Source organism: Miniopterus schreibersii (genome assembly GCF_964146895.1).
Source record: "Miniopterus schreibersii genome assembly, chromosome: 7".
Lineage (NCBI taxonomy): Eukaryota > Metazoa > Chordata > Mammalia > Chiroptera > Miniopteridae > Miniopterus > Miniopterus schreibersii.
The window spans coordinates 9,835,053-9,859,979 of record NC_138108.1 but is presented as its reverse complement, the minus strand read 5'-3'; the positions used below and the strand labels follow the sequence as shown (position 1 = coordinate 9,859,979).

The 24,927-nt window shown below is 42.8% G+C and overlaps 1 protein-coding gene across 2 annotated transcripts in view; it reads right to left on the bottom strand.

Moving 5' to 3' along the window:
- Nucleotides 1-24,927, bottom strand: part of EPHA4 (EPH receptor A4) — a 135,253-nt gene that overhangs the window by 62,514 nt on the left and 47,812 nt on the right. For both annotated transcript variants that reach the window (XM_081142898.1, XM_081142899.1), the window contains one exon: nucleotides 11,881-12,036. In XM_081142898.1, coding sequence (XP_080999024.1) covers nucleotides 11,881-12,036 — 156 coding nt within the window. The remainder of the gene's footprint in view (nucleotides 1-11,880; nucleotides 12,037-24,927) is intronic.

Here is a 24,927-nt window from a genome sequence, read left to right as displayed (position 1 = left end):
TTAGATTAGCTTCTCTTTTGTTCGTGTAAGTATTGTATCTGGATATTTAGGAACAATTACATTTGTGAAAGGTGATTGGCCTTCTCATCAGAAGTATGTCTACCTGCAAATAAGTCTCCAATTACAAATATGAGATGTATCACAAAGAGGAATAAAGGTGACATTTGTTTTATTTTCTAGTCTTTATATTGACATCATATCTACTGAGCAGACACCAGCATCAGGTGGCTTGCGGGTCATTGTGAATAGTAGGGTTTTATGTTTTCCAGAGCTCTCCAGGACTGGCCTGAATGCAGGACCGACAGAGGTCCTGCGTATAGCGTTGTTCCACAGTTCAGGTCTGTATTTCTATTTCCTATATTGTTTGGAACATGGTCTTACTAAGTAGACACATATCACATATATGTTTTTATCACCAGTCTATATGCTCCTCCAGAGAACTGATGTCTTCATTTCCCGGCGTCTACCATGACTCGTAGTTCAGAGCAAGCTCAATAAATACTTGATGAGTAGATGAATGAGTGAACGACTGCACAGGAAACTATCAAAGTCCTCTACTGTGTCTGTGCCCAACTACCTACAGTGTTTTTTTTAAATGTCTGGGTTAATGCAGGTTTCTCTGAGCTAAAGGAGTATTGGTCAGCTTTTCATGTACAGACTCATGAGCATTAAGCCCTATAAAGAAACATTTCAATGTAACTAGTCTCATTCAATTTCTTCATTTCTCTAGTTTAAAAACACGTTGGGAAAAGTAATAGGGCTTTGTATATGATTAGTGGTTACTTCTTTAGGAAGGGATTGTGCGGTCATTCATTTATTCTACCAATATTTATTGACCCCTGCTCAATAAATAGAGCATTTGTCTCCTGCTCTAGAAGAGAAAGAAAAAAAATTTATTCATTTTGAAACTTTCATGGACAGTTGAAGGAAAGAAAGTTGGGGGAAAGGAAGAGACTAAGGGAAGCTAAACATGGACTATGTGAGCATCGGGAGGACGTGAGGGCAAGCGCTCTATCCTGTCTTGTATTTACAGCTCCCTAACCAACCAGTATGGCTGGGAATTTAAAATGTGAGCTCTAGCAATTAACATTGTATTAATTTGGGATTAGTTGTTATGACTTTTCTTTTTCCATCTTGACTTAAGGTCATGCTATATTCAGACATGAAAAACTTTATCTCTAAAGTCAGGACATTTTAACATTTTCAAAAGTCGGCTGGCATTTTCCTTATTAGCCTTTATAGAGCTATAGTTCTTCTTTTAATTTTATGTGTATCATCAAAATTAAGACATTTAAAAATACAAATCAATCAAATGCTGAAGTGTATTTAAGGGAAAATAAATGTCCTTTCTTTACATTTTTAAATTTATTCGTAAAATCCCCTTGACATATAATTCACATATAAGCCAAAGATTCCCTCCCTGCATCCAGGAATGGGGATAACATGTTAAACTGTTTTAAATGTCTCACCCTTAAAGAGCCCTTCACACTTTAAATATAATTTAGTGGCACAGATAATAGCCATACTACCAGGACCAAAAGTGAAATGTGATAGTCCTTAACTTGGGAATCCTTTAGAGCAGCATTCAGCTTTCTCTGTGAAGGGCCAGCTTATCAATATTTCAGGTTTTATGGGCCACATGGCCTCTGTAGCAACTACCCGGCTCTGCCCCTATATTTCAAAAGCAGCCAGAGACAAGACCTAAACAAACGGGTGTGCCAATGTTCCAAGGACATTTTATTTGCAAAAGCAGGGGGCAGTTGAATTTTGCCTGCAGACCATACTTGCCAAGTCCAGCTTTAGAGAACTTGATGGGAAGATAGTCACAGGAATCCACAATTTTGCACCTAATTCTAGGGGCCTCAAGTATACCCCGAACCTATCAGCAGAGCTCAGTCCAAGAACCCCTGACTTACACATTATACAGTCCAGATAACAACTCTTCCTTCTAAACGCCAAGTTATACCCACTCTCATTGACTAAGGAAGAAATAAAATACACAAAATACTCCTATTTCTTGAGTTTCTCATTGCTCTGGGGAAAATGGGCACTGCACTTCTTGCCACTGTGGATAAATTTAATGAATGTCCATTCGCTTCACCAGCGTGAAATACTCTCTGTATCGCACAGCAGGTACTGGTGAAACATGCTTCCCTGGGTAATTATTATTTTCTGGTGGGATGTCAACTTGCATTCAGTTGACAGGAGTTGGACAGTATGAAATCCCGAAGAAACTATTGCCAAAGTACAGCAGAGGCAAAGCACTATCATATCATATCATATCATATCATATCATATCATATCATATCATATCATATCATATCATATCATCATATCATAAAATATCATTATATCATGTTAGATCATAAAAGGAATCTTGATCTTCCTTAACCTATCATGTTATCTCCTCTGGGAAAAGACAAGTATCCAGAAATGAACCCCACACTATCTACAGGAAACAAGTGAATGTGACATTTAAAAAGGGCAGCATTCCAAGAGTGAAAGAAAATTCCACTAATTCCACAAATCTTAGCTCTTCCTTCCCATGTATTAGGCTGACGTATAATTTCTGAGTAGTTTATAGAACACACTTGATGGCTTATATCGGATTTAAATAGCCCCATTTAGGACAACCTAACGTTTACATATCCACAGGAAATCTGTGTGAGCCTTCCATTCAAAAAGAATCAGCCGACACTGGACCTCAAGTCATAAGTGCCTCTGGTGTGACCTAGGGCTTTGGTGTGAACCACACTCCATGGAAAGTCCAGGTCAGGACAGCTGCACCCTATGTTCCCCACCGAACTCATGGACTTTTTGGTTCTTACAGGAAGTAACTAGAACTTGAGCGCACAGTAGGAATCTGAATAACTGCATTTAGAAGCTTAGGTTCTGTTAAAGGGTTCAAATCTATGTGGACACGGGGTCATGTGACAATATAAACCTGAAATTTCTATTTCTTATAACGACTAGAATTAAAGTATTAACAGACTCTAGGACCAAGGGAAGAGTAAGTCAAGTTTAAGACATTGTTAGAAAAACTTTAAACATTCGACTCAAGTGCCTTAGACTTGGTAGCTCTGCCTGGAATTCTCTCCCCTGGCTCTTTCAATAGCTGCCCCCTTAACCCTCTGGTTTCAACTCAGAACTCACTCTCTTCACTCCTGACTACACAAAGTGAAATCCCCCCTTTCTTTCAGGTTACCCCATCACATCATCTTTCGTGTTTTCCTTTCTGTGAGAAATTGAAATTACCTCGTTCATTACTTATATTCCCATTACAACAGAAGCTCTATAAGAACAGAAAATATTTTCTTTTCTGATTTATGAGAGTATCCCCAGGCCTTCTGAAGATGCCAAACATATAGTAGATGCTCATTAAGTATCTGCCGAATAAATAAATGATGTTTCACCTCCATAGCACTTGTAATATGTATCGCGAAACTGATCAAATAAAAAGGCAATTGAATGCTAAAAGGCTGAAAAGAAATCAAGTCTGTAACCAAGGCTAGGAGATAGTTGATAGGAAACCAGCGTAGCTTGCCTTGTGTATACAGTGGTTTCCAGAGCTACTGGTGACTTTTAATACTTAACTGATTTTTAATCACCACTTTAACATTCAATGCCTGAGCCATGAAATTAATTCTGGACATGGAAAGAAACATTCCCCCAGAGCATGGGCAGGAACGTAACTCTTAAACGATCAATTCCTTTAAGCCCTCCTGTCACCCTACTCAAATGCCAAGGCAACCAAGACACATCTTCTGAGGAAGTGGCACCTTGGGTCTCGAGTTCCGTTTCGCAGGGCTTCATTAATCATGTACAACTTCGGGGCTGTCTACGACACTTCAGCTGGAAAACCCTCCAACCCTTCAGATAAGCCTTTGTTAATCTCTCTCCGGCTGACCCCCAGGTTAGAAGGCAGAGTAAGCAGCGTGGGGGGGATATAAGTTTTGACTGAAATAAAGCCCATGCATCCCCCCTGACAGCTGTATACGTTGCCCCCACTAATTGCTCTCGCTCAGCCCTTGCTTCCGCGGGTTAGTTTACGCTGAGACTGCTGTTCAGGGACGCCTCGTCGGAGATACATGAACAGAGCATAACCTTTTATCACAGCAGTTTGTGTTTTCACAATGTGCCAAAGCAGAACTGCCTATTATTAAAACACAGAACCATTTGGACCCATCAATCACTGACTGCTGACATGCAAATCTCTTGGCTTCCCATGGAGGTGACTCCTTGCTGAAATTTTGCCACCCTGTAATTTTCTAGTATATCTATTTTCCCATTCTCCTCTGCAGGAACCTTTTTTCTTTTCTGGGATAATTGCTAAAGTAATTTTTTTTAAGATGACTAGTTTGTGGCTGAAGTACTTTATAAAGTAAACTCCCGGGGATCCCCGAGGAGGCTACAATATGAAACACGAAGAAAAGTAATATAAAGTAATACATACATTTAAATCATGAGTATTTTGACTTAGAGTTAACTAGCCTGTGAAGTAATCTGCATTTCTTGGGAAGCACTTTTCCATTCTTTATTTTATTTTATCCCCATGAAAAAAAATCTGACAGAAAAGTATTTATTAGCCACAGCAACCGGAAACTAAGTTAAGCTACTTGCCCAAATTAAAACAACCAATAGTGCAAAGTTGTGATCAGAAACCCTGATTCCAGGGCTAAAGCAACCCTGACACAGAGATACAAACAGTGCAAGGGAACAAGGGATCATAACTGTGAATTCTTTGTAGAACAAGCTGGAATAGTGCAACTTTCTCGGTTCACCCCAGGCCTCATGTCTCCCAGCCTCCCTGACCTTGATGCTGGCGACTGGTGGCATTACTTCCTGGACGGCGTGGCTGTCTTGGCCAAGCTGCCCTCTCTACCTGGTTCCCAACTTCCACACAGGAGCAGAACTGGGAGTTTCTGTTAAAGCGCCGTCCCTGGGTGGGAGGCCACAGGAGGGGGGGCAATGATATCTATGCAACAGGAGTCTTCCCTCAGTTTAACTTCTGCTGAGCTGTCAAGAGGACGTGGAACAAGAATCCACTACGAGAGGAAAGTCAAAACACTGAGAGCAAAGAAGGTTGCTAGCTCTCACCCCAGGGGATCTTGGCAAAATGTATAATTGACCCTGTTTCATAGAAGCACGCTGTGCACAACCACTGTATGACTTCCATGAACAGTGTTAAAAATGTTATCCAGAAATGACAGGGCTCGGTGGCTAACAAGCCATTCTTAATTATTAATGGTGGCGGGAAAACTGTAATAACCTGGCTAAATGGAGTCGGCACATTATTTAGGCCTTTCTCTTGGGCACACATGAGTGTTCCTCACACCTACGCAGTGCCAGCCAAATCCACATTGTACTATTAATCCCTGTAAAATGAGAAGTAGGTTGGGGGATAAAGACCACACTAAATCAGCATTGCTTTAGAACAAACAATTCAATGAGATGATACCTGATCTTCAGTAAATATCCCAAAACTTTTAAAAATTTTGCAACCAACCAAATGGCAAGTGACCAGCCTTGGGTCCATCTAGTTCCTTTCATTTAGCACACCCGGTGATCTTTTCATCTATAGACTAAATTGTCATTGGACAAGAACCGTGTATTTCGGTTCTCTGATGTACTTTCTCATTAGTATTCAAAATACTGAAAGGTAATTCAGAAAGAAGAGGCTAGGGTGTGGCTCACTCACTAGCCAATGTCAGACCTTGAACTACTGAGATCTCCACTAAAGGAGCACGGAGGAAAGGGAAGGGGTCGCCGAAGGCCGCGACTGAATCATCTCAACATCTCCGGTTGCTTTGGTCAGTTTGTAAAGGCCCAGGGGTCAGGCACATTAGTTGGCTTATCAACTGGCTACCGCGCAGTAGGACCGTATGTTCTGAACCATGTCACGTAATCTGGCGATAGGAGAGTTGGTGTCTCAGTTTGAGTTTTCAACCTATGACAAATGAAATGTAGTATAAAACTATACTTTTATGTTGCAAATTTGATAAACATGAAATAGAATGTCCTTCCCCTTCTTGTTATTAGTTACTTGCCCCTTTAAAGCAAAAAAACATATATATATATGTATGTTTTGGGTGGAAAAACACTGTCATTTACTTGAAACTGAAGACTGCCTTTTATCCTATGGTTTTAAACATCAAAGCCTCATGCTAGACATCCCTCCCAAATCCCTCAGCCAGACTGTTAAGCATGGAAATCTTTGGGGTAAAGAACTGAAATGAACATCCTACCTTCAAGGGCTTGTTTGAAAGTGGTTGTGAGATTTCCAAAATTAAAGCACTTCAAAAAAAAAAAAAAGTCTCTCTCTCTCTCTTCCTGACCTTGGAAACAAGTAAGGACACTGTTATTTTAATTTGCATTCAAATTTTAACAACACAGTCACACAGCACCACTGGGATCCACACTGGGTTTCACTGAAGAGTGCTCATCATTTCATTATGGTTCATTATGTTGATAACTGTCAGAAAGCATTAGAGGCGAGGGCTTTGAGTAATAGAACTGAGATGGTAATTTTAAAACAATACACTTTCTGAAGGAAATACAGTGGCACGCAAAATTCAATTTAAAAAGGCAAATGTAGAGACAAAGTAAGTGATGTTTGCTGTTCGGAGCAAGGCTATTTCAATTTCTTGATAACCTAAACTTGCAAAAAGCTCTTTCAAATCAAGACCTCTCGTCATAGATCTTGGTAAATTTGCTCTCATTAGCTCTAAGCAACTCCAGTATAAATTGTCTTAAAAGCTGCAATTTTGGAATATTTTAGGCTGCATCTAAGTATCAATCACTCACTCTTTGTTTGTTTGGCACAGCTGACTGAATTATTCAAGGCCGTTTACCAGGAGACAGATTCGTGAAGGCCCTTTAAGTTGGCAATCTAAAATAATAATCTCTTACTTACAGAGTGCTCCCGATCACAGGGCTCAAATAAGTTTCATCAAACAAGTTAAATAAAGAGTAACCAGAAGCCCAAGGACAGATTTCCAATTGAAAAACACGCAAAACCACTCCAGTAATGGTGCTCAGAAGTAAAGTTGCCATAATAATGAATGGGCTATTTCTTTCTAGATATACAAAACCAATCTACTTCTTCTACAAGGCATTTTTCCCCCTAGTACGTTTTGGTTGGAAAGTTACCTTACATGTAATATTGGTTCAGTCTCCCAGTCGGGGGAAGGAAGGCCCTTCTCACTGTAATCACTGAACCAGTGACTCAATGACAAAGGCACTCAGTCCTCTTGCACAGGCATGCTGTTGACTTCTCCAACACTGGGACTGCCAGACAACATTCCTGATGACAGGGAAAGGGAAAGGGAAGGTGCACAGAACCTGAAAGGGAAGGGCTGGTGACCTGCAGAGTTACAGGACAGTCATTTCATTCATTAAAATCACACTGAAATTTCTTCTAAAAATTATCTATGAAATCAGAATTCCTTCATCTACTTAAATGGCATCCTCGTGTGTATTGAGGTCTGGGGTCTGCCTCGCTAGCAAAGTCACCAAAAGCCCCGTCGCCCTTCTTGACTGGTCCACATGTCTCGGGGAACCATTTCCACTTCCATTCCCTGGCAGTAACCTAGCGGGGGCTCAGGAAGAAAATACACACAAAAGAAGCTCCACAGGGAGTGTGCTGGATCACGCAACTCCAAACCAGGTGGACTTTCGTCATCTGGGAAACAAATGCAGTATTCAATTTCCATTAAGGAAGAATGTTCGGGGCGCTGGCAATACCTTCCCAGAGTGAGCACTGAGCGGGAGAGCAGCCCCGAAACCTACAGGCACAGAAAAGAGGGTTCCTGTCTCCCGCCATCCACCAGGCAGGATCTAACCCTCGCTACGGAAAAGTGGCCCACAGACCAGCAGCATCAGCAGCGTCTGGGAAGCCGTCAGGAAAGCGGATGTCAGGCCTGGCAGCGACTCACGGCCAGGTGCTTTCATGCGCATCCGCACTTGAGAGGTGTTGTTCTAACTCTCTCTTCTAAAGGGTGGGGACTGTCTTCTTGACAATATTCAGATGATGCCTCCTCCATCGAAACGCTGTCCATCTCCCAGGCTGACACTGATGTTCACCTAACCAGAGGCTCCATCGAAAACCTTCCCGAAGATAAACCTCGTTCTCCATTCAGTTCTCTCAAGCTCTCTAGCAATGCGGACGGTGTGGAGAACTCCTCAGGCGTCTCCTTCTAAACTAGCCAAGGCCGCTTGTATTCACCTGGTCCAGTCGCGGTCCCAGTGAACAAAAACCTGATTTTACGAGCCAGTGGAGCAGAGTCTCTCTCTGGCTGGGAGAATGAGCCTCGGCCCGCGTGCTTTCCTTCATCAGGGTGCGGTCACAGGGAGCGAGCCGCCAGCGCAGGGCTGCGTCGGAATGCGGGCTCCAGGCGGCAGGCTGCGCGGAGAAGCTGCCCGATTACCGTGGCCGGCGGCGCGAGGGAACTGGGTTTGTCACCTGGCTTCACCGACCGGTAAGAACCGATTAGGGCTGCAGTCAGTTTGAAAGGATCCCTGCTGTTTGGGTTCCTTCCCATCCCCACATCTTGTCAAGGGAATCCCTGAAGCTGGGGGCGGGGCTGGGGGAGGGCTCCGTCCCTGGGTTATTTGAACAAGAGGTTCTCTGAGAAGCTCCCTCCGTCGTCGCTACTGAACTGTCAGCTGCAGCACTCACCGTCCCACAGAACCTTCCGAGACGACAGACATAACTCAGAAAGTAACGCGGGCATGCTGTTAGCACGGTGGCCGCTCACCACGTATGGCTGCTGAGCTCTAGAAATGTGGCAAACCTGAATTAGAAACTGAATTTTCAACTGAATGTTAGTAACTTGAAATTTTAATAGCCACGTCACCTAGGGGCTACTGTATTAACAGTGCAGGCCCACTGCATTCGTCAGGAGGAGGGCGGGTTCTAATTCTGTGGCTTAACTTGCTAGTATACCTGTTAGCAAAATACGGTGGCCTCCCAGGTTAGCCCTATCTCAAAGGAGGTCTTAGGAGTCTTACGCAGTTAATGTGCATTAAATTTAAATTTTCAAAAAGGACTTAAAAATTCAACTCGGTAGAGAAGTGGTTTCAACCTTGTCTGTGTAGTAGAATGATGGGGACACCTTCTGAAAATCCTGATGCTGGGTCCTACTCCAGAGAGTCTGGAGTTCAGCGAGGCTGTTGGGCAATGAATTGTGCAGCTGGTGAGAAAATCACCACAGAGGCCGGGGCAGGCATTGGCAACCTGCTATGAAAGAAGTTGGGGGAGGAAGTGAGCAGCTGGGATAAAAAAAGGGGACAAGCATTTGTTAAATCCCAACCAGGGACCAGGCCATCACAAATATTTTCTTATTTAATTTTTAAAACCACCCCACAAGTAGATAGTAAGAACCCTACTTTGCAGATGAGTAAATGGGCTTGGAGAGGTTAAACAAACTCCCAAGTTGGTGGTGTTAAGGTCAGCTCTGTGTTTCTTCCTAACTGGGCTCAGAGAGGTGCAAGAAGCATTAGAATAGTGCTAAGGGTTTGAGTTAGTGAAGTGTGGGAGTTATAAGAGAATGGGCCAGGAGGAAAAGATCACATGCTGCTTTGGTATTTTCATGGACATTTGATTAGTGACACAAAAAGCTACCAGTCTTTCTCTCTTAAGTTATGGAAAACCATCTCTGAAAAATGCAAGAGTTACTCTAGTTTTTAAACTCTTTGGTTCACTCATAGGCTGAAAATCAATATTTGCTTTCTCTCATTTGCATCTTAAAGATAAAGCTAACAGTTTATTCCCACAAAAGCATAAAATTCCAAGGGCTCAGCTCCCGCCCTTACACTTTCAGCAAGCATTTTAGTAACTCTGGCATTTGGGAACCATTGGGGTCTCCCTGAACTTCCACATAGCAAGCTGTAGTAATGATCAGTTCATGGTTCCCTAGAAAGCTAGACAACAGGTCAAAATCATGTCACTAAAAATATCTGGGAGAAAGAGCCAGGCCCTCTTGCCATCAAAGATGAATTATGTGCGGTTCACAACTTAATCAAGCCCAACCTAGAGAAGGCACTATCTGTATGGGAGGTAGGTGGTGGACTCCTTGATGCACATTAAGGGCAATTATCACACCTCAGCCCACAATAGTTCCCTTCGAGTTTGCAATCATGCCCTAAAATCCCACAACTGGAAGACGGCTGGTAGTGGGTGTGGATAGAGGAGGAGGGTCATTATAAATCAATCACACACAACGGGACATAAGAATATTTAGATTGGAGAAAAAGGAAAAAAAAAGGCTGGGACTTGAGCACATCGAATGTACATGGCCATCCAGAGAAAGTACTTAGTCTATGGAAGGAACAGAAAAGAAGAGAAGGACATCTTTGCCCATTTACACGTACACCTAAGACTGGCCCTAGTGTATTCCTTCCCTGTGGAAGTTTGAGCCTAACCTCGGGTAGCTGGCAAGAGAGCCTCTCAGTAAATGGGAGTGATGGGAGCCTTCTGGTTGTCCAGCCCTACTGCCAGGCTGGGATGGAGTCTTGGGCATGTTCCTTAACATCTCTGAGCTGGCAGTTACCTCCTCTATAGAATGAAAATAATCTCTATCTTATAGATTTATTATAATATGAGCCCTGCAATAAGGTTTATTGAAAGTACCTACAACATTACCTGGGCTTAGTTATAAATGGTTGTGGTTGTTACTATTGTATTGTCTCTGGTTATAAAAAGAACTCTGGAGAGTATGGCAATTTCAGTACAAACTTGGAATGGACCTGAAATTGTTCCCTCACCTTTGAAAGGTGGTCCCTGACTGAGCTGGCCCTAATGCCTCCAAACCAAAAAGTACTTTTATTTGAGTGATGTTGGCTCCAGCCAGCCAAGATGGAATTTATAGTAGTTAAGAAACAAAATAATTCATAATGGCAGTAAAAGCTAAATCATATACAGTAGCATCGCTTTATGCAATAAACATAGTAAGTAAACAGCATGATTTTGAGTAGCAACAACCACAAGGGAGGTACTATTTACTATTGACTCCATTCCACGGATGGGGAGACTGAGACCTAAGAGGCTGAACAATTAGTCACTCAGCTACTAAATGGCTGGAAAATAACACCAAAAGCTGTGGAAAGTCTGTGGGCCTGGCCACTAGGCTCTGTCCCTTGGTACACAGACGCACCCAGTGGAAAAACATGGGTGTTATGCCTGGCACACCACTCCCTATTCTGGTCAAGGTCACAGCCACTGCAGGGTCTGTGAAGCCCAGAGCATACATGAAAGGAATGCCCACACCTGGCAACACTGTCTATATAAGGTGTGAGAAAGGATTTCCCTCCTCCCCAGCATGCCAAGGTGCCAACCCCATCCACTCATTAACCCAGCATTTACGGAGCGCCTAGCGTTAAACAAGCATTTGTTAGGATCCAAGCCTAAGAGTTATGAATACAAAACTATGAGGAAAGAAGCAAGAAGAGTCACGACAAGGCAAGCCATGATGTCAGTCTCACACGGAGCCGAAACCTCCCGTGCACACGCGAGCCCATCCTCGGCACCCGGCCCTCTCCCCGCTTCCCGCTGCCGCCCAGCTTCCCCTCGAGTCCATGAAACGGTCAAGCCGCTTATAAATTCCAGCCTCCGCTCTAATTACCCTGCCACACAGCCCCCGAACGCTTGGTCTCTGCTCCACCAGCTTGTCCGTCGGCAGCTGTGCATTCTGAAGGCACCAGGACAGCGAGAAAGACCCTTTCTCTTCACACTCACCCCCGCTGCTATGATTAAGAAAAGGTGTCTGTCTGATGTAACTTGCGCCCTGCGCAGTTATCCTGGGAGAAGACCCGCCAAGGCCCCGCTAGGTGGTAATGAAGGCTGCTGGCACTGTGGAAACGAGAGACAAGCACACAACTTACGGGTGCAGGGCATTGAGGCCGCATCACTGTCGGCTCTGAAAAAGCCTCGGTCACAGGTGCACGAGGTGGCTCCTTCCCAGACCGAGTAGCTGTGGGGCGGGCACTTGGCACAGGTGGCATCCGTGGAGAGCGCTTTGTAATATCCAATTTTGCAAGCTAAAGGAAAGAAGAAGAAAATAAATAAAGCACTGATACAGCAAAGCACAACGTCACCTCCTTGATTCAGAAGGGAGACATTTTTGCTAATCCCTGGTGATTGCCTGGCTTGAGATACAGGTAAAGCAACCAAAAACATTCAGGGATTACAGTCACTCTTTAAGGGACATTAGCATTTCTGGTCAGAGGGCAAAGGAGACCTATGGAAAAAATTTTCTTGCAACTGGTGGTATCAATAAAATCAAGGCTAAAGTTTCCCGGTGTGTCCTGCGTGCTGGGACGCCGCTTATACGCGATGTTTAATCCTCACGGCACCCCTTTCGCATAGGCACTGTTATTAGCCTCACCTTAGAAATGAGGAATACCAGCTTCGAGCAGTAAATTGCCGGTACCTGACCACACATCTGGTAAATGTCAGGGGCCAGCTTTGGCCCCAAGTGTTCTGCCCCTAAAGCCTGTACTCTTTGTCACATGCTATGAAATCTGAGAGTGTGGTCTTGAACCAACCAGTTGGAAGTGTATCCAAGGGCTAACAAAAAATCTGGTTGCTGATTATTTCCTAATTACAGCTACAGAGAGGACCAAAGGGAAAGACCAACAAAAACAACCAAGCATAAAAGAAGAGTTGTTCAGACATGAGTCACAATTTCAGGGGAAAGTTCTAGAAACTACCAACAGTGGATTCTGGAATATATGTTAAAAATTTTTTTTTAGATCAGCAATAGTTTGTGTTTATTTTCAAATTACTAAAACTCTCCTGTTTTTCCCTTTCTGCAGGTTTTCAACACCCCTTTCCCTCCCTCCCTGCACCCCGCCCCGACGTGTCTGGTGCAGAGAACATGGGCCATATAGTTCCTTGTGCACCTGACACACTTTCCATGACTTCATCTTCACAAACATCATCACACTGACACCGAAGACTGCTTTCACTAATGTGGAAAAACCCACTAATTCTGGGAAAACTCACAATAAAAAATAATTAATAGAGCCTTGCTCCCCTTTTTTCTCCCTATGCCCTTCACGATCACCTCCCAAATCTGTCTCGATCTCAAATAAAAATTGACCAACACCATCAGTATTAAACCCACAGTGACAAGGCCATTAAACATGAAGTTATTTCATAAGACCAGAGGTAAAAAAGAAAAAAAAAAGTGACAGTCACCCACAATCTCTCCAGTATGATCCACTCTGGATCCTTTCCATTTATCACGTGCATAGGATGTTCTTATACTATCAAAATGATCAGTTGGGAGGAGAACCCACGAGACACTTTTCCATCAGCCTTCCCCACCAAAAGAGACCAACTGTGCCAGCGAGCCAGCAGATTTTATTCAAATGAGCAGAGACAAAGAGATCCACGAAACTGCTGGATCCTCCGAGCAGACACGGCCACGCTCCTCTGTCTCATTACTCATCCATCAAGCATCCGCGCGGCTTCCAGCTGAAGTCTGTTCCTCCCTCTGCACATCCTGTTGGTATTTCCTTACTCATGCTCTTGTAATCACAAGTGGAAAGGGAGTTTAGCAGAAGCTCCAGAAAGGCACGCAGTTCCTTCGCCACTATTAACTAAAGTTGTTTATGGAATTTCCTTTAACGAGCCAGAAGTTTATGACGTGTGGCGCACCGACAATAAAAGCGCCCGGAGATCAATCTCTCCCTTATTTGCTTTCATCTCTCACTGGACCGGAGCATCTTAGAAAAACAAGTTGCTCCAGTGACTGAGATTTATGTGTCTCGAGTTTATACACTTCACATAATTAGATAGGGTTCAACATGCAAGGTGCTTTGGTCATGCTTACGATGGCCCTAGGGTTTGGATTAAAATCAGAAACTCCAGGTTTGGCAGAAAGAAGCACCGAGGGTCAGGTTTGTCCATCCCACATCAAACACCACGAGTCCGTGAACTGGGGACAGACCCACTGGGTCCTGTCTGTCACTCACTCAGTCACAGCCCACAAAGGCACCCTGTCACCCGGTGCTAGGACGGCCAGGAAGGCATACATTGCTTTTATTTTTTCACATCTGGATGTTGGAGGAAAACTCTCCACGTTCCTGACTGATCCTTGTGCACTCCTGTTCCATCAGGCATCAAAATCTAAAAACTCACATTGGCAGTGAAAGATTGACAATGAAAATTGGCCTGTGACTGATTCATTGTAATGGGAAAAAAACAGCTCATTGAAAAGCTGGTAAGAAAAAAAAGGGGTTGGGGAGCATTGCTAATTCCTCACCTTCCATTCCAGTAAGACTACCTCCGGTTAAAAAATTAAATTCACGGTTCACAAGACCCAAAGTGGAGAATGGCTCAGATTTCTTCAAGTTCAAAAATTAGTCCGATGGATATGATAATTTAAGAAAAAAATGAGTTGGGAACTTTATATTATTTTCTGCATTTCCTTGAAGCCAGTTTTAGTCTGTTATCAAGAACACGTAGATAGTGCATGAATTAATTTGGAGAATACGGTTTTATACATATTTGGAAAATTGAAGGTTGCTGTTCTTGAAACACATGACTATTTTTACTCCCCTTTCCTCTTGCTTTTTACAAGCACAAGCCAAAAATACAAAATTGTCATTGTGCTATTCTCGGGAACCCTTGCCACCCTCAACACATTCTTTTGTCTTCGACTACATCGAGACCATGTTATTAATATTTCAGGATTCTGAGGCAGGATCTCTGGGAACACAGTAGTAGTTCTTCATGCCCACAGCCGCTTTGCTGCCTACATTCGAAATGACCTACTCAACGGATGGCTCAGTGCATTTCTTTCTTTGCTCTGAGTCCAGCACTTGGTGCACAAATGTGTAAGCACATCCCATATTTATTCACCACTTCTTTGCATTTTAAAAATGTTACTACATCTCTCATTCTAAAGAAAATCCCAGTGAAAGGTGGCTTGGGTACAGCAAGCACTGACACGTGTGATGGTTTCCCATCGTTCTCCTGCGGGTGAGAACAGGTACCCCGTCTTTTTGAATGGTAATGACTTGCTAAGCAAGCTTGTGGAGGGCCAACCTGCTCAGCCAAGGGCTGCCCCCCTCTGCCCCCCAGCTGGTGAAAGTCTACCAGGCGGGGTACAGTATGAAAGTGCCTCACTTAGCCCGTCGGACGTGCCAGTGCCGGCGGATGCGCTCGCGTGTACAAGGCAAGCTCTGAGTTCATTCCCTTTAGCTTTGCCTCACTTAGTTCTTTCTGCTGACTTTAAATAAAAGAAAAAGATAAATGAGGGCAAGGAGGAGAGAGAAAAACTATTTCTTTCACTGGCTTGCCCGCCACCCTAAGGAGGTTGTACAGGGCAGGGCAAGAGGAGGTCTACAGCCGTGAGTGCTCGAAACACAGTTCGTTCTTGTATTATTATTTATTCATTACTGTGTTATTTTCCACAGGAACAACTGCAAACCGAGTTTTGTCCCATCCTGTATCTTAGGATGGTCTTCTGTAGAAATTTCTTTGTGAAATACTTAAGGGTAATTACTTTTGGTTAAAAACAAAAACAAAAACGTTCCTAAGGTTATTTGGTACCTTCAGGATTTCTTGGTGCATAGATGTCTTGCATGACGCGTGAGGCCCAATTTAAGGAACTAGTTACACTTCCTCTTAAAACATGTCCTATAAGATGTGAGGGTCATTTTTCTCCTTTTTAAAGAAATACAGAAAGATTGATAGTATCTGATTGTCTTTATAGTCTTTTTAGATATATTTAGTTTGCATTTGTATACCATATCAAGTTAAATAAAATACCATTAAATTTAATGTTACCTTTTTTATTTTACATTTTTTATGTAGCTACCAAAACGCTTAAAATGATCAGTGTGGGGTACATTATATTTCTACTAGGCAATGCTACCCACAGTCTGGACTATCAAGTCTGCCATGGGCTAGTGTGTGTGTGTGTGTGTGTGTGTGTGTGTGTGTGTTTGTGTGTGAGTGTGTGCACTCTCAGGCACTCTTGCAAACGCTGGGTGCTGAAACAGTGCGGGATGTCACCAAAACTCAAGGACCTTTATTCAAAACTTACCCTGAGTCCCCCTCAGAAACTTCGATTCCCTTCTATTCAAGTACAGTTCTCACCCAGCTAGCTAATTTGAAAAACCTAATTTGAGCTAAAGTGCTAACAAACAGGTATTAATGGGTTAAAAATTACCTTCCTCAGTAACAAACTTGCATTTTAATATGGATTCTCCTAAAGGGCAAAGCTGAAATTCCAACAGCGGCTCTCCCAGGGAAATCTGAGCCTTTTTGCAAACCTGTCCTCAGGAAACATTTGGCTCTGGGAGGCCTGTGTTCTCTCCCACCTCAAGTGAACAGGTACTACGGGAGCGCTGCCTCTTGTGTTCTGGACACACAGTATTTTCAGTGCGCTTGCAAATCTAGTTTAGAAATATCAAAGTCACCTAACAGCCTATACTGAATTCGTTCTGATTAATTGTTCACTTGCTAGACTGTTTATTTTATGAATGATGTAAGAGTAAATGATGGGAAAGGAAAACAATCTGTCAAAGAGGGTTTCTGCTTTGAGATATTTTGTAAAAATGTGCAATTCTCAGCCACCTTTGGGGAAGCTGTGACCATAAACAGATGCCCCATAGGACAGATGGGAAAACTGAGGCAGAGGGGTTAAGGAGTTGCCCAAGGGAGGGTTGCTTTCTACCACAGGCAGTGTAGCTTGAAGGACTATGCTTACAGACCTCCTCCTGCTTTTGAATCCTGCAAGGTAAAGATGGACAATTGTTATGGGGAAATGAGGCTCTGCTTTGGGCCCATCTAACTCTATTCCATTCACAAACAGCAAAACAGGGCCAAACACTGGGAAAACCACATTGTCCCGGTCATTCACATTCTATAACTAGTTTTATTGATGTCTTGAAAAAAATGAAAATCGGATTTTTTAAGGGACCTTACAGATCACCTACTCCAGAGGCCACATTTCTGTAAAGAGCCAGATAGTAAATCATTTAGGCTTTGCAGGCCAAGAGGAAGACCAAGGATATTATGAAGGTATTTTCATAACAAGAAAAAAGTCTAACAAATTTCTACAAAAAATTTATTGATGAAATACAAAGTATAATAGTAATTAAGTAATATATATATATATACATATATACAGATTTACCAATGAGAAGAATGGAAATCCGATTTGGAGAGATAACGTTTCACTTAATTAGTGTTGAAAGAAAGTATTTCCTATTATCAAATTGATTGCAAATGTCATCTATAAAAAACACCCTTAGCTCTCAGACGATACAAAAAAACAGGTGCAAGCCCGGGGGCCATACTTGCTGACATTTGATCTAGTCCAACATATTCATTTTCAAGGTAAGTGACTTGCCCACCCTTTCTTCCAGAGCATGCCAGGATCCAGTCTGGAATCCAAGGTCCCCTAATCTCTCTTACCCTGCAGTGCCCCCCTGAGTTTTTAATGACGAAGATTAATAAAGAGCACTTTCTTACCATTGCTGCAAAACAGTAAACTTTCCAACAACCATCTCACTGGAAAACTGACTTGAGTCAGTACTGTAAAAAGTAAGCCCACCTTTAAGTAGATTTTCTTGATTAAATGATGGAGCCTGATCTGGGGGATATTCCTTCTCCATCTTGGGAGTAGTTTCTCTTAGGCACTTCAAATTTTTGCAATTATACATTATGATTAATTTTAACATTACATTCTTTTAGGGGTTTCCTTTCCTGGGAGTCCTGAACTTTAATTGTTTTCACCTATGAAATAAAAGAATTACACTGATTTTTGGTTTCTGAGCCACTAAGATTATGGACTCGTGTGGACAAATGTTGCTTTAACCTTTGCCAGTGGATATGGGTTTACTCCCAACCCCAGCTCAGAGATATGCACAGACATAGAAGTGTTCAAGTACTTTGAAACACTTAACTGGGCTCTCAGGTCATTCTTAGTGTGGCTTAAGCTCGAGTTTGGGACATCAGTTGACCAAAAAAGAGCCATTAGTGTGAAGATGACCTGGATCCAAATTCAGCTAGGATGTGAAGCTCCTCATCAGGGTAGCAGTCAATCTCAGATTTCAGTGTGCATGGAATGACTTGGAGGCCCCACTAGATGATCATAAACTTGGATTGGGCCCAGCAATTAGTCTTTTAACAAGTCCTCCAAGGACCGTAGAAAGGCTGGGTATCAAGTAAAAATGTGAGCACATTTTTTAATTAAATCAATTATTAGGTTGCTTTTTAAAGGGTTCTTCTTTCCACCAATAGTTTACGATCCAGACCATCTCCTTGAGCGAGCCACAGTTCGATCCCACCCTCTGCACTCCATCTCCTCCCATTGTTTCCACTCTTACCTTGAAGCTAGCTTTCACAAAACCAGGCAAAGGGAAAAAAATGACCCCCAAAAAAAATCTATGCCGAAAATCGACTTGCTCTTTCAAGAACAGAGTGAGGCATAATTCCATAAATAGGTGGGTAATTCTAAAATGTCAGATGTAGATGGTTTTCACATAAGATGCAGTAAATCCTGCCGCAGCCAGTTCACATAATGCCTGATAAATCTAAATTAACTCCATAAAAGTTATCGAACACAAACAAAAAGAATGCAACGGAGAAATAACTTATTGTTTTCCCCGCTTGCCTTGGAAATAGACAATCTAATTGTCGGAGGAGCTATTTCTCTTTGGTGAACCTGGAAACAGTCAACTTAAACAGTAGAAGTTACAAAATATACAAAGTTCAATAAAACATGGAAGGGAAGCAAAGTAAGTCGCCGACTCAGCATATTAATGAGGTTTAATTCCCCTGTCAGACGCTGTGCTTCAAAGCTGCGCTCTTCCCTACAGGCACCGAGGCACCGGTGGGAATGAATTTTGTCAGCTCTAATCTTTGTACCTCCAATTTTTGGCTGGTAAGCCTGGGGTCCTCTCTCAAGGGGGGCGGATTTTTAAGGCAATTATGCTTCCAAATTTAGATGTAAATAACCTGACTGATAGGACAAGTGAAGGGCGGCAGTATCTTTGAAAAAGATATAATCCACTCTGATCCAAAGCCCCTGCCAGGCTTGACCAGAGGGATTAGAAACACTTATTTAGCATGATCACTACAAATTTCTCCAAAATGAGAGTTAATATGAATTTGTAATGAATCACAATAGAGCACTGCTGGAAACAAATAAGTTATTTCAGTTTGATAAAGGGTGACAATTTTAAAATAGAAGGCAGCAAAGCAAACTGTAATCACAACATATATTTTTTAAAATGTGTTGTTTGTTAAATGAAGAGCCTTGATTTCTACTCCAATTCTTGTTCTTCTCCCACTTAGGACATTGAAATTTTGCTACAAAAAAACCCAAAAACATGGATTTCAATATTGCCTTGAAAAACTATTAATTCAGGGAAACAGTCTCACCTTCAGAGCACTACAAATTTCGTGGGTATTTTCCCCCTCTATCTTATATAAATATCTCACATCAATGATCATGACTTCCTTTGGTAAACTTTGAGATTAAAGACAGCCTGGCTTGATGCTTTTTCCAGTTGGTCGATTCTATTGAAGATATAAATTAGAGCACATTGAGCAGAACTTGATTGAATGACTTACAATAATGTTTATAAGGTTCTGACAAAATATGAGTTTTATTCCTTTTGAATATGTTAAAGTTTACATTAGGAAAGGAAACACATAGAAAGTAAAAAAAATAAATAAAAATCACAAATGACCACAATACAAAGAAAACAAAAATCAAGAAAAACAAATGCAGAAAGTATTTCGTCAAGCTTTTAAAAACACCTCATCCCTGCCTTGAATTTGAATATAAAATTACTGAAAATATATGGGAATACTTTTGAAAGATGTAAGTACGTGCTGCCTTACAGCTATCGATCCTCACCCCTGACAGGCCCTCAGCCACAGGGATGGCATGAAGTCTGTACCGTTCTTACGGAACTTGATTGCCCCTGACATTTCAGAGGGCTGGGCTTCTTGACGAGTCGCTATGGTCTTCTTCACCCTTTGATATTTGAGGTACATCAAGACCAATGGTTCATTACACATCCGCTGATTGCGAATAGCAGTCAGAGTGCTGAACAAAGCAAGCAGCTGTTCTTCCATCCCTCACCTACCCCGTCTGAGTCTAACACTACAGTCTAGGCGATCAGCTTCCTTACGTAAAATTTGTCCATTAGGAGGTATATGCATTCATGCATTCATGCATTTGGCCATTTATATTTTAGTAAACACTTATTAAGCTTTTACATAGTAATAGTAATAATAATAGTATTTACTGAGCACATACTAAGCATTGAGAGGCTGGGGAATGTGAAGGAACCTATTGCATTCAGGGAGGGAGCAGACCATTGCTCACCATGACATATTAAGGAGTTCTCTCTGGCACATAATTATGGGGACCTCTCCTACACACCTAGCCCAGGCTGTCTGCTGGTAGAATGGACTAACTAAAAAAAAACCAAAAAAAACCCCACAAAAAACAGCATCTGAAAGACTAGGTGACCCTTGAGTGGAAAACTCCTGGAAAAAAAGAGTTTAGCCAGGAAGCTGATTCCACCCAGAAGTTAAAATAACAGCTGGTGATTGACAGCCAGAAGCAGTCACTGTGGTGGCCACTCGGAGTACTGACCAAGCTGATGCAGAAAAGGATGCTCTTTTTAGGGCGGTCACAGCTCAGTTGGATGCTCTCTCCTTAATTCTAAGTACATCCTATACTTCCTCAGTTTCTTTATTAAAAATTAAAGGCTGTAAGAGAGACTGGGAAAGAATGAAATATGTTCTGAAACCAGGGCCAGACCAAGAGAGACATGTGTTAAATAATTATTTGATTAACTCGAGCTGCGTTGCTAGTCTTTGTCATCCCAGTGACTTTCTAGCCCAAGTTGTCACAAATCACAATTTATGCAGTTCAAATGACTGTAGTAAAAACTGTTCAGTGGCCTCTCTTCTTTTTGTTATGTCGATGGGGCCTGAGCATCTCAAAGACAAAGCATCTTTAAAAGACTGACCTCCCCGATGTTACAGTTATTATCAGCAGTGCATTATGATCCCCTGCTGAGGCTTGCGATCAGGGGTTCCTTCACTGCTCACTTTTTGGATATTATTGATTAATAATTTTTTGAAAGAATGATAAATTTGAATACTCATGGTAAAAAAATAAAGTGTCTTACTTTAACAGACACGATCAGGTTAAACATCTGCGTTTGGAACCGCATGTAGTGGGTTAATGATTTTATAGAGTTATCTGCCAGCATTTAATATCTATGTGTATGACTATTCCAACACTGCTTATGTCTGAGAGAACAAAATAAAAATTCCCGAGGAGCTCCCTGAAGAGTCCTAGTCTAGACCGAAGGAAATTTATGAGAAATCTGCACCATCTGTTTTTGGTGAGGTAGAGGCAATCTGAGAGATCAGAGCAGGAACCAACAAGGCCAAACACTTGAGATGACATTGAGAACTTCACTATTATCTGCAATAGTGCCAGTACCACCCACCGTCTCCCACCGACTCAGTTACACCCCGAAAGCTGGGGGGATTTAATGCACTCTGAACACATCCAGTTGATAAATCATTGTCCCAAGAAAGCAGTTTTACTTGCCAGCAGGAACATACCGTGTGACATGGAAGGTTCCTGTACACCGACCTTGACGAGGATGGCCTGGCTTACCTGGCCAGTTGCCAGGCCATCCCTGTCAAGGTGGGTGTACACGAGCCTTTCTATAGGACCCCCTGGACAAATGGGAAGAGAGGAGAGCTGTGCATTCATAGAGCTGAACTCCACAGCACTGGGACAATTTCCTCGCTTCCATCTGATCTCTTCCCAAACACAAAGGGCCGGTCTCTAGATCGACCTTACCGCCTGGCAGGTCTGGCCTGTCCCCACCCCCAGGGCCTCTGGGAGGTTCTCCTGCAGGTTAATCTGGCGAAAGGGCCTTGGCAGCCTCAGCCTTCTCTGTCATCAGTTTGAATTCATGGGAAAGGGCCAGGTGCCAAAAGTGCTTGCAGGTGAATTCCTTGTCCCTTTCAAGTGCATCTGACTTCACACTGATGACTTTAAGTGTGTTTATCTTTTGTTGGGAAGGATTATCAGTTAGGCCGGTAAATCTTTTCCAGGTATAAATTATAAATCGCAAACAGAGATGCCAGGGAAAACATCAAGTCACAATCTGCTCATTTGTCTGTATCTCATCGAGAGTATCAAACACGAGCAATCAAGATGAAAATTGATATTCATAAAAACAAAAACAAGACCGCAATGCTGACATGTTCCCACAGTGTTGGGCCACAAAGGAAGGACTGTGGAATGACTTCCCTTGGTAAAATATGGATGGGATGGCAGTGAGAGCTGACGCATTTACAGAAAGCAGGAGAACAAATCAGGCTTATTATCAAAAGCAAAAATCCTGGGAATCACTCACATAATCTAAATTCATCTCAGATGTACAAAAATCTTTATTCATCCAAAACAAAACTTCTGGACCAACCTTCGAAAATTATATAGACAGCATGGAAAATAGAAAACTTTTCCTAGGATTCCATTTACAAGATGTAGCCTCCCTGGATTTAAGAAAATGGTTTAATTTCTTCGCTAATTACTCTTCCTTTCTGTACATAACAAAGCAGGTGAAAATCATTAAAAAATACTTTCAGCCAGCCATCAAAAGTAGATCATTTTTGTGTCAGGAAAGCTGAGACCAGGAGAAAACCTGCATTTTATTTATTAGAATAGGAAACTTTTTTCCCTAGCCCTGAGGCAGGATCATTCTGAAAGAGGCTTGGATTTGAAGGGGGGGGGGAAGATGAAGTCATAAATACTTCTCCCAGGGGAAGAAAAAGAAATTTGACAGGTGGATGATCATCTCCATGAACAAAATGAAGTTTTTCCTCAAGGCTATGTCAAGGTTACACTTGGTATGTCAAAACCACAACCAGGAATCCATCGCACACAGACGGAGGTGCAGGAAGTGGACCAGAGTGCAGGCCTGCCCAGAGGCCAGGCTCTGTGGCCCGCGGACCTGGATTCCAGCGCCAGCATGTCCCAACTTCAAGTCTCTGGGCCTCAGTCTCTTCTCAGGACACTAGACTAAATAACTGATAAAATCTCTTTTTAAATCTCTAAAATCCTAAGCCTATTCTCTTTCCAGGATCTGACAGACTCAACAATTCTGAAACAGCCAAAGATGTTTTAATAGCCACTAAAGTCATGTACAATTTAGTTCAAATTGTATTCAGCAGATTAGTCCAGAAGTTTTAGCTCCCCTTCCAGGACTGGTGTGGGCTCATCGGGGAACTCAGGATGCGAGCTCTACTACTTACCAGCTGTGGAACTGTTAGGGGTGGAGGGGGAAATAGAATAGTGGGGACTAGCTATAGTTATAAGAAATATTCATCATGCTCTGTTAACTGTGATTGTTGTGTTCTGATTAAAGAAAGCACATTCTGACCTGGCTGGGAGTTGTACACCCCGGAACCTGGGAGTTAACCTCCAAATGCAGTCCATTCTCCTCAGAGACCTGCCCATCCTCATGGAGAGATTAACAGCCTTGTTGCCGAAACAGCGGAGTCCCGGAGGCGCCCGCCTTTGGCAACCCCAGCCCGCACTTCCCCGTGGCTGCAATTCCTTTTGCCTGCTTCCCCATGCACTCTTTGTCCTTGTACCCGGTATAATCAGCTGGCTGATGGGGGCAGGGGAAGGGCAGAGCAGCTTTCTGTGGATGACCTGCTGCTCTCCCACACTGCAGGCAATATTGGAAAAGAAAACGCTCATATACAATCCAACCCTGTCTCTGCTTAATGGGCTCAGGTAGTGACAGGCAGCCTGGACCCATGTGTTGTCCAGTTTCAGAACCATGAGCAAGGAATGGGTTATGGGCCTCCCTAAGCATCTCTGTCCCCCAATAAATTCACAACTACAAACTCTTCATTGAACTTTCTCCTGTCTATCTTAGCAGAGATTTCTGAGGGTTCCTATGTTCTTTTTGCCACTTACAAAATCAGAAAAAAGAAAGCAATGTGTTCCCTCATTCCGCATGTCTTGTTAAGCATCTACATATGCCTGGCATAGGGAGGGGATGACTGACAAGGTCTCTGCTTTTGAAGAGCACACACTTTAGTGGCAGGGATATAATTTAACAGGGGAACAAAACCAGTGATGTGAAAGGGATTGAGGGCGGGGTAGAGGAAGGTCTTAGAGCAGGTGCTTAGGAAAGGCCTTTCATAGACGACACATGAGTTGGTCCCTGAGCTAAGAGAGGGAGAGCAAATGTGAAGATTTACCTAGGAAAAACATTTTAAGAAAAAGAGAAGTGGTAAAGGCCCTGCGGTGAACAGGTATTAGAGGGACAGGAAGAATAGTGCTGTGTCTGGGAATGTTCGAACATCAATTCCAAGGTTGAGCTCAAAGCAGCCAGCAGGGTCCACGTTATAGGAGAAAGAGGTAGACTTTATACTCAATAGGTCAATGTGATTTGCTAGAGATTTTTCAAAGGACCATTTTCGCTGTTGGTCACCACGGACAGTAGGAAATTCTAATGGAAACAGGGCAACCAGGTTGGTGGCTGTTGAAGGAGCCCAGGAAGAGATGGTCACATGGACTACGGTGGAAGCAGTGGAGCTGAGATCAGTGGTTGGGTTCCAAGTAGGTGACATAAGGGACTAACTTTGCTTTTCTCCATGGTCACAAGATATTCCTTTAAGTTGACTTAAGGTACCGAACAAGGCCCTGACAGCATGGCTCAGTGGTTGAGCGGTGACCCATGAACCAGGAAATCACAGTTCAATTCCTGATAGGGGCACATGCAAGGGCTGTGGGCTCAATCCCCAATAGGGGGTGTGCAAGAGGCAGTTGATCAATGACTCTCTCTCATCATTGATGTCTTTATCTCTCTCTCCCTCTCCCTTCCTCTCTCTGAAATCAATAAACA